At 37.4% G+C, this 9,613-nt stretch overlaps 2 protein-coding genes across 2 annotated transcripts in view; both read right to left on the reverse strand.

The window, feature by feature from the left end:
- Positions 1-220: 220 nt before the first annotated feature.
- LOC109236749 (inorganic phosphate transporter 1-4-like) lies at positions 221-3,127 on the reverse strand. The gene is made up of 2 exons (XM_019402963.1): positions 3,104-3,127; positions 221-631 (listed from the first exon to the last, which is right to left on the reverse strand). Exons 1-2 carry the CDS (start codon positions 3,125-3,127, stop codon positions 221-223), a joined length of 435 nt encoding a protein of 144 aa, XP_019258508.1.
- Positions 2,891-9,613, reverse strand: part of LOC109236762 (tobamovirus multiplication protein 3) — an 8,954-nt gene continuing 2,231 nt past the window's right edge. Inside the window, exons 6-11 of the mRNA XM_019402979.1 lie at positions 7,950-8,022; positions 7,822-7,867; positions 4,369-4,432; positions 4,218-4,271; positions 3,836-3,913; positions 2,891-3,241 (exon numbers count right to left, since the gene is read on the reverse strand). Of these exons, the coding sequence (XP_019258524.1) occupies positions 3,149-3,241; positions 3,836-3,913; positions 4,218-4,271; positions 4,369-4,432; positions 7,822-7,867; positions 7,950-8,022 (408 nt within the window). The 3' untranslated portion in view covers positions 2,891-3,148. The remainder of the gene's footprint in view (positions 3,242-3,835; positions 3,914-4,217; positions 4,272-4,368; positions 4,433-7,821; positions 7,868-7,949; positions 8,023-9,613) is intronic.

The raw sequence follows: 9,613 nt of genomic DNA on the forward strand, positions 1-9,613 counted from the left end.
TACATAAATTATATTAATTAAAAAAGAACATATGAATACATTCATGAAATATAGCGAGACAGTGAATATAATGAAATACATAGAATACAGCGGGATACATCGAAATACAATGAATACAATGAAATACATAGATACAGCGAGATACATTGAAATACAATGAAAAAAAAGACAATGAATACAATGAAATACAGCGAGATACATTGAAATACATTGCAATATATTAACAGAAGTATTTCTTCTGCGAATCTGGTATCCGATGTATATCGATCAATTGGATCGTGAACCTTCCAACTACATCGATGAAACCCACGGTGAACCAGTACCCTGGCACTGTACTAAGTTGTGCAATCAAGGTTTGTGCTCTTGCAATCTTGTAAACCTCTTGAACGGCATTCATGGTTTTGGCTGCTGGTATCCATCCAATTGCGCTGAACACATCATTCTGAAATAGATTCTGGCTATAGAAAGCAATGTCCAACAAGAACCATGTGGAAGTTGTGCCGAATAGGTGCAGCCCATGGCGACGGACGAATTCCCAAGAAAATAGACCGAATTTATTGGTTTCGTCCCTAGACATTTGTTCGATTTTTGCATCCTCATGATCAATGTCAACTTGTAGTACCCATGAGATCTGATTCGTTAAAACAAGAGAAAATTTCATGGAGAAAGATTGGAGTTGAGAGAGAAAGGGTGGGGAAAAATCTGAAAGAATGAGAGAGAAAAATAATACAAAGCCTATTTTATGGCTTAAGGGTAGGAGGTGACCATAAATAGATATTTGGCTATAAAAATCAAAAAGTAGCTATGGAATATAATTTTTTAAAAAGGTATTTATTTAAAATAAATAATGTATCAACCTTTGCTATAGGAGGTAAAAATTCCGTCTTTTTAAAGGTTCAAATAGGCCCACATTCTTGAATAGGCTAACCTATCAGGTTTCAGCAATTCTGCCCAATTTATTGGTATACCTGATTTTCTAAGAAAAGATTATTTGCTAATTGGCCTAAATTGGTTAGTAAGTCGGAGAACTACATCCCCTGGATATATTATAGATGTTGGGAGTTTCCTGGTGAATAATGAATTAAATGTAACACAAATGATGTATCAAGAGGTAATTCAGGTAGGAGTGTATTGTTGTCGTGGCAATACCCATAATTGGGGATTGTTTGGCATAATACACGTTGTTATGGCGCTTTGGAGCAGTATCGATTGCCAACTCTTGCAAACAATCATCAATCATAGATGGGATTAATCATAGACGCTTCTAATTCCTCGGAGATTCTCGATGCAGCATGGGCTGAAATTCACTTAACTACTTACTACTCTACGTAAACAAAATAAAACTTTGCTAGTCAATTAATACTTCACAACCAGTAGTTCAAGGAATTATAGCCTGTTTGGCCAAGCTTCTTTTTGGCCAAAAGTGCTTTTTTCCTTTTGGCCAAAAATTGAGGTGTTTGGCCAAGCTTTTGGAAGGAAAAAAAGTGCTTTTGAGGAGAAGCAGAAGCACTTTTGGAGAAGCAGAAAAAAGTAGCTCCTCTCCAAAAGCACTTTTTTGAGAAGCACTTTTGAGAAAAATACACTTAGAAGCAGTTTTTTAAAACTTGGCCAAACACTAATTGCTGCTCAGAAGTGCTTTTCAAACAAATTAGTCAAACACAAACTGCTTCTCACCAAAAGTACTTTTGAGAAAAGCACTTTTGAAAAAAAAGCATTTCTCAAAATAAGCTGATTTTTGCAGCTTGGCCAAACGGGCTATTAGTCAGCTACGAGTTGACACCTGCCTCTAAAAAATCAAGATTTCGGGTCAATTCAATACCCAAAGTTTGGGTTTTGATTCATAGGAGCTCCACATATTGTTTTTCATTTCACGTATCGCCCTCCCACCCAATTATTACTGGTAAAAAGATGGCCAAATTTTGAAGCCACAGAGAGAAATGTTTGACCTTTTTTTAATTGTTCAGAAATACAATTGGACCTTGAACAACATGCTTCAAATTATTACATATAGTCTTTTTGTGAATGTATGTAGACTAATTCGATAGTAGTTTTTAGGGTAAACATGAATTTCTTATTTTTCTACATGACTCCATCGTGGCAATGCCAGAGCCATGCTAGCCAGCCATTAAAGGAAAGATCACGTGGGACGAAATTACAATGCGAGACTTTCAAACGAATGGAAAATGTTAGACAAAATCACATACTTTGGGTTAAGTTTATACCTTCTCCCTTTGAAAAATGGACATCATTGCAACTAAGCTTGAAAAGTCGCTCACTCCTAATCAAATGTGATCAAACTTATGACAAAAGTTGGAGGCAAAATCATTAGCCGCAAATTGTCAACTTGATACCTAACGGTCAGATATGCCATGCAATTAGATGTTGGAAATGCAGAATTGAAAGTCCACCAACCAGTCCTCTACCAAAGGACAAAAGGAGATAGGTCTATTCATTCAACCAGCTATTTCGATTGATCATCTCGACCATCAAGAAATCAGCAAGCATGACTACTCATAACCTCATGGATCAGAGCACAACATTTCTGTTTCAGGTATGTTCCATGAAATCTTTGCTCGTTTGATGAATCAATAAAACATCGTCTACTATGAATCATACAAAAAATCATATTTTCTTATAATGATGGAAAAGATCCTGTATTGGTCTTGCTATGATAGCAGCCAACATTCTGTAAGTAGCAGACCAACCCAATGTATCCAAACTTGGGAGATGCAAAAGCAGCTGTGGATCGGAAAGTTAGAACAGTAAGCAACTTTGTGATCACGTAAAACCAACCACTATCTAAGATTGAGCCAAATGATTACAGAACCCGAGCTGGGAAACAACCATGAAATTTCAGGGGGGGGGGGGGGGGGGTAGGGTAGAGAATCAATTGAAATCTGACACATACAAAGACAAATAATATACTAAAAATCATAACATACTTCACAATTCCTTCTTTAACTATAGTACCAAACAGAACTACACAATCTGCCGAGGACAAACGGACATCTCATTGTCCATCACGAGCCACACTCCATTTACATGATCACTCCTCTCGTATTTCTTGCTTTCAATCATATCCGGGTAAGAAAAGTATCAATACCTGATCCCGGAGCTTGAATTCCATCACTAACTACCCTCTAGCATATTAGCGAATAGGGTGGTACTGTGTGATCCCTCGCTTTGGAGGCAACTTCCTCAAAATAAAAAGGACAAGTGAAGAAGGCAGTATCTCCACCAACTGCAAAAAGTTTAAGTAAGTTTGCTTAATCTCAAACGTAAAGAGTTTTAGAAGTTTGCTTAATCTCAAACATATATACAAGTATTACTCCACCTTTGATGCACATTCTACCCGCCAAACTCAAAGTAAAAAGCACCATATCCAAGAATGCACTCACAATTTGAAATTTAGATCAAACCAAGGTTTAGCTAGGACACAAAACCAAATGAAAGAAATAACCATGCTCTAATATTAGAACAGGATTTCCGCTCCTTGTGTCTCAAATATTTCACCTCAATCTTAAGATTGAAGCCAATTTTCAATGTAACCAAAATGTCAACAGGACGTAAGATTGCGAAATCTGAATTCATGGCACAAGCAAGAAACTATTATCCCCAAACCAAAAGACAAAATAGAAAAGAAGTTTGGAACATAAAAACAGGACGTAAGATGCCACAAACTGATATATCATGTGAGTTATCCAAGTTAGTCATGTTTTGGCAGTTATTAAATGCAGAATACTGACAGTCAATAGTTCTCTTTTTCATTATGGCACAACGACCAATATGCACACCTAAAGAAGTACTACCAAAAGTTAAATGATATGGAGCTTACCAGGTAATATATCAAATTCAAAATTGGATGATCCAAAACATCAAGATCTGCAGCTTTATTAAATGCATTGAAGCACATCTGCGGCAAAGAAACACTTACTATTAAGCCATATAGAAGAACCACATTGGCTTCATGCCCTTTATAAACAAAGTTAATGCATCAGCCAAGACTATTTTTTAAAAGGTGGCGCTCGGGCCAGCTTGCGCGCATATCAACAAAGACTTATTTGTGGTATCAAGAAGGTACTAGAGAAAAAGAAACCATCTAAAGCCAAACTTAGATTTCATTCACACCCGTCAAACATGGTGGAACTACTTATGGGGCTCTCACCTAGCAATAAGTCAGTTAAAGATTGCTTATATCACAAAGAAAATGGACTTACCATAACACATCTAATGAGGAAGCATGAAAAACATATTGTTGTGACATAGCCAACCTGCAGAAGCCCAAACGTAGGAGCAGCCAAAATACCTAAAATAAGAAGAAACAACCACCCAAAACAAAAAATACTAACAAAGATACTAATAATGTACCTCCTGTAGCTTCTTGCGTCTCCCTTTTGATTCTACTGGAAACCGCTGTAACATAAGGAAAAGCCTGGAAGAAAGTGATAGAAGATCAAGGCAAATTGTGAGGTGATATTGAAGGATGAATATGAACGACACACAAGTTGCACGGACCTAATTCTTCAAACGTAAGAGCAAACAAGGTATCCAAGTGTGGATATAGCAAAGGTCAATCCACAAACTAAACAAGCATATGATATCCACTTTAGGAGCACCAAAAGCACCTTATCGAAGTATCTTATCATTTTAATTACTACTTTTTATTTTCTAACAGCATGTTTCAACAATACTATGCAGCTGTTTGTGTTAGCACAAACGAATTAAGATGTGAAAAGCTAAGGAAAGCAGTGTAGTCAAGGGCAAAAAGTGTCTAAAGGCCCCAAGATATGCTGAGCCTTTAAGTGCAAAGTATGATTAAAGAGTGGGCTTCAGCGAAAAAAATTATAAACACAGAAAAAAATTCTGGACAGCAGAATGGAAAAGCAATAATAAAGCCAAATGTATGACATAAAAATCATCTAGATCAAGTTCAAAAACCACTTTTCCAACCAACAAGGAAGATACTGCTTATCTGCCTCAGATGTTTGTCATATGCATTTAAAGCCTAAACAATATTATATGTTCTACGATGTTGCAGCTGTGAATACACATGTCGCCTTCAGTTCCAAGACATCCCTATTTTCTGCACTCAATGCTTTTATATCTATATATAAAGGGGAGAAAGAGAATCTAACTATGTGAAAAGTATGACAAACTGACAACAGTCGCCAACACAGCTGAAAGGCAAAAATGGACCATCAACATACTGATAAATTACTTAATCCACCACATTTTTGGCCTTAGTTATTCTTTGTGACCCTCTTACATCCCTAGCTATTTAGTACTTTCCATCATGTTTGTATCTTGAAATGTTCCTAAGTCAACAACACAAAACTACTGCAAGAGAGGGGATGATTGTACTTTCTTCAATCATCCATCATCTTCAACTTCTAGCTCACCCTTTCTTCCCTTCTAGGTCCATTCAATATTGCTATACCATGGAATGCCAATATGCTGTACTTTTATAGTGCCAATACTCATATATTTTATGCATGGCAGATCAGTGTCTATTCTACCAGCTACTAAACCCAATAATTTTGCAGTCATTTGAATAACAAAAGTAACCTATCCATCTATATTTACCAAGAAAAAGGGAGGAAATTTTGTGGCTTCCTCATTTGGTCATGCTATACCTATAAGCACCTTTTCTAACAAGAAACAACTGAAAGAATAGTAGTCTAGCCAAAAATATTAGAAAATGCAGGAAAAGCAAACATTTCATGATCCTAACATTCAGCTAAAGTTACAAACCACTAACAATTACACAGACACATTTGGCAACAATGCTATAGCGCCATTTTCTAAGATAGCATTTTGGCCTGCTAAGGATGAATGATAAAGCCGGGTTATAGTGGCCACACTGGGTAATTATCTACTATCACTGACACTTAAAGGAGTGGTAGAATACTGTGCAGAAGAGAGGGGATAATGACTAGCTTATATGTGGATTGAGGTGCAGTATCGGAAACCAAAATAAGAATCTTAGTGTCAGATTCGCTTTTTCCTAGATCTTAGAATTCAGGATACAGATAGAAGAAAGCAACGATACTGCTTAAAATTATGTACAACTCCATAAAATAGAACCCGTGGAATGTAATGACAAATATCATGCCTGAGAAGATCCGTGGATATGAATTTTCCAGAAATATGGGGTGATTAAGGACAACTTAACTTTCACTAAAAGTGTAACTAAGGAAGTTTGCAATTCTAACAAATAAACTTGCTAGTTATTTTTCAAAAGTTCACAAGGATAACACTAGCCAAATGTTATTTTTCTTTACTTATTTTTGAAAGGTTAGACATCCATAATGATAAACTCTAGCGGTGAAACCGTTTATGAACACAGTGATATATTCAGCTACAATGCTATAGCACCATTAGGATGAATGAAAAAGAAACGTCGGGTATTTTCTACTATCAAGGACACTTGACTGATACAATAACATGTAGAGGGGGGGAGGGGGGGCTATGACTAACTTATGGTACATGGACTCGGGCTTCCTTATCATACACGAGTGCAAATTGAAAAGTCAGGTTTGTCGTCTCGTAGATTTTTGAATATGGGATGCGGATAGGAGTACACTAATATGCTGCTTAAAATTATGTCCAACTCCAACATTAGAACTCTTAAAATGTAACTACAACATCATGCATGAAAAGACTTTTGACAATTACACTTCAATTAATTTTCAAAAAATGATATCAATAGGCAGGACAATGAAAGGTTACTTGAACTTTCACTAAAAGTAAGTGTAATTGAAGATATTTTACTTTTTTAACAAGGTAATTTGCTACTAATTTTCTAAAATGTCAACAAGGATAACATTAGCCAAATGTTATTTTTCAGTTATTTTTTAAATGTTTGACATCCATTACTGTCGTGATAATATTGTTTTGTGTTCATTCAATCTAACACCTGCCAAATTCTTTCTTCTGTGCTAGGGACTTCACTCTGGATTATTCTTTAGAGTTGAGGGAAGACTTCAATGGGGGAATCTTCCACTTCCAGCTAGGAAAACTGAAGATGATCGATACAGCGGATGCGAACGGGAAGAGGGAAATACAGAGGTTAATGGTAGCATAGCCAGACTAGCTGTTCAGCATGGGATGCTTCCTCCACTCCTCACTCCTCCTAAAGAGCTCTTCAGTCATTTCTCAAAGGTTTCAATATTCAATCTTTTTCTCCTATCTTCTCTAATTCACCATATTGGAGTATGTTTTCTTTCATTTTCCTTCTTTCTTTCCTCTCTTCCTTCTCCTCCTCCTCTGCAACCCCCCCCCCCCCCCCTTCTTTTTCCCTCCTCCTCCTTCATCTTCCTCATTACCTTTGTCCTCTTAGTCAATGTGCACTCCTTGCATCAACCGAATGCAGTATAGATCCCACAACTCTATTGAAAACTTGAAATTGTCCCGTGTTGATCGGATCACCAAAAGTAACTGAAAGATCCGCATAAAATACATGCCAGCTTATACAAAATACATAAGTTCAGAAAAATGTGAAGCTTAGGGCTCGACAGGATTCATCTCATGAAGGTTTAAATCTGTGGTTGTATAGGCTAGTAAGCAGATCGTCCTTCAATCCAGAAAATTTTGGCTTTCAATCAAGCAAACAATGACAACATAAACAACTCTAGCTTTTAAAGCGGAAGAGTTAAGAATAGCCACTAATCAGAAGATAAAGCATCCTTTATACAAATGATAGAAACAAGTGCTACGCCATATGCTTGTGAGCTTGGTTTATACCCATTTTGCATGTGGTTCAACAAATGCACGTTTGGTACTCTCAATCACAGAGTGAACATAATAGAAATTAGATTTTACCTTCCACCATAAAGGAGAAACCCTAATGCTGCAAATAGGGATACACCTGCCAGTACATTATGTTAGTACTTTGCAACAGATCCATACAATGAAAAGCACTTAAAATAAGTTAAACCTAAAAGATAAACCTGCAAAGAACATCTTGGATAAGATCATGAGTACTCGAACAGGTTTCCACCATATTATCAGCCACAGTATAATCTGCAAGATATTAGAAAGAAAGAAATAATCAGTAATGAACATCCACCAAAAAGGTATAGCTATTTAAAAGAATAAAATCCTTGTTTCACATGTTTCATGGAACAGTTCCACGAGAAAACATAAGCCTTTGTATGCCTAACTGTGACAGTGAGCGTCTCACCAAGAAATGCAGTCATGATGAAGTATCTTCAAACAACAAACATGTCTTCCTATCAATGACACTTCATCTGATGTAACCAAAGATATGAGTGGTCTCAACATTTTGTGATATACATGGCATTGTACCAGTTTTAATTTCTTTTTTTCTTTTATCATTAAAAGGTTGTAATGTTAATAATCCAGCAATCAGAAGGTGCTGCAGACCCCTTGAAAGGGAAATATTTAATAATTACTGATGCTCATATGGAGGGTTGCCATTTTTGTTTGGGAGGTGGATGGGATGGCAAGGGAAATATGTGAACTACCCCATGAACGACATGACTAGATTTTGAACTCATGCTGGGTTAAGAAGAGGTATCGAGCCAAGCTGAAGCCTTGTTGAATAAATGAGAAGATTTAAGGCCCATTTGCCATAAGATCTTAAAGACTGTATCCAGTTGTATAATTGATACGGTTCAAGGCTCATTTACAAGATGTTTCTTGAAGTGCTGCTTTTTCCCAACTACTTACCTCTAAGTTTATGCTGGATTATAGAAGCTTCGAGCCCAACTGTAGCCTGTTTGTATGATTAAGTAAACTCAAGGCTCATTTACCATTCTATGATCTGCAACAGCCACGATGCTTCTCCTTTCCAAACACGTACCGCTAAGTTTATGCTGGCTTAGGTAAAGGCTTCAAGCCAGGCTGAAGCTTGTTTGTATGATTAAGAAGACTCAAACGCTCATCTATACAATTTTATGATCTTTAACAGCCATGGTGTTGCTGTTGAGTTGTCCCACATCGGTGGGATTTGAGGTCTTTGGTCTCCTTATATGGTCTTGGCCAATCCTCACCTCATAAGCTAGCTTTTGGGGTTGAGTTGGGCCCAATGTCCATTCTTATTATGGTATTAGAGCTAGACCCATCCTAATTATTGTTATTGATGTTAGGCCCCATTTATATTGTCCGCGCTCCAGTTTGCAGGCCTGGGCGTGAGGGGGGTGTTGAGTTGTCCCACATCGGTGGGATTTGAGGTCCTTGGTCTCCTTGTATGGTGTTGGGCAATCTCATAAGCTAGCTTTTGGGGTTGAGTTAGGCCCAATGTCCATTCTTATCGGCTACTCCTTTCCAAGAACATACCACTAAGTTTATGCTGGCTTAGGTAAAGGCTTCAAGCCAAGCTGAAGCCCCATTCGTATTATCAAGAAGACTCAAGGCTCATCTATCATGTTATGATCTTTAACAGCCACAGTGCTGCCCTTTCCCTTACACATACTGCTAAATTTTATTGCTTGATGCCATCCCAACCTCTGCTTCATATTAATTTGGCTCTTTCGAAGCAGCTTCTGCAACAAAACTGACGCAGATAAACAAATGATGGTCCGTTAGCAAATTGCAGAACACGTGTCCAGATGCATTCTCTCCTTCTTCCTTCATCGCACAACACCCCCCC

This window comes from Nicotiana attenuata, unplaced genomic scaffold, assembly GCF_001879085.1.
Source record: "Nicotiana attenuata strain UT unplaced genomic scaffold, NIATTr2, whole genome shotgun sequence".
Classification (NCBI taxonomy): domain Eukaryota; kingdom Viridiplantae; phylum Streptophyta; class Magnoliopsida; order Solanales; family Solanaceae; genus Nicotiana; species Nicotiana attenuata.

Excerpts from the sequence above, each read along its gene's own strand:
- LOC109236749 (XM_019402963.1), bottom strand. The coding sequence starts at position 3,127 with ATGGAATTCAAGCTCCGGGATCAG. Across the intron at positions 632-3,103 it reads AATTCAAGCTCCGGGATCAG|ATCTCATGGGTACTACAAGT; the intron begins GTATTGATACTT and ends TTAACGAATCAG.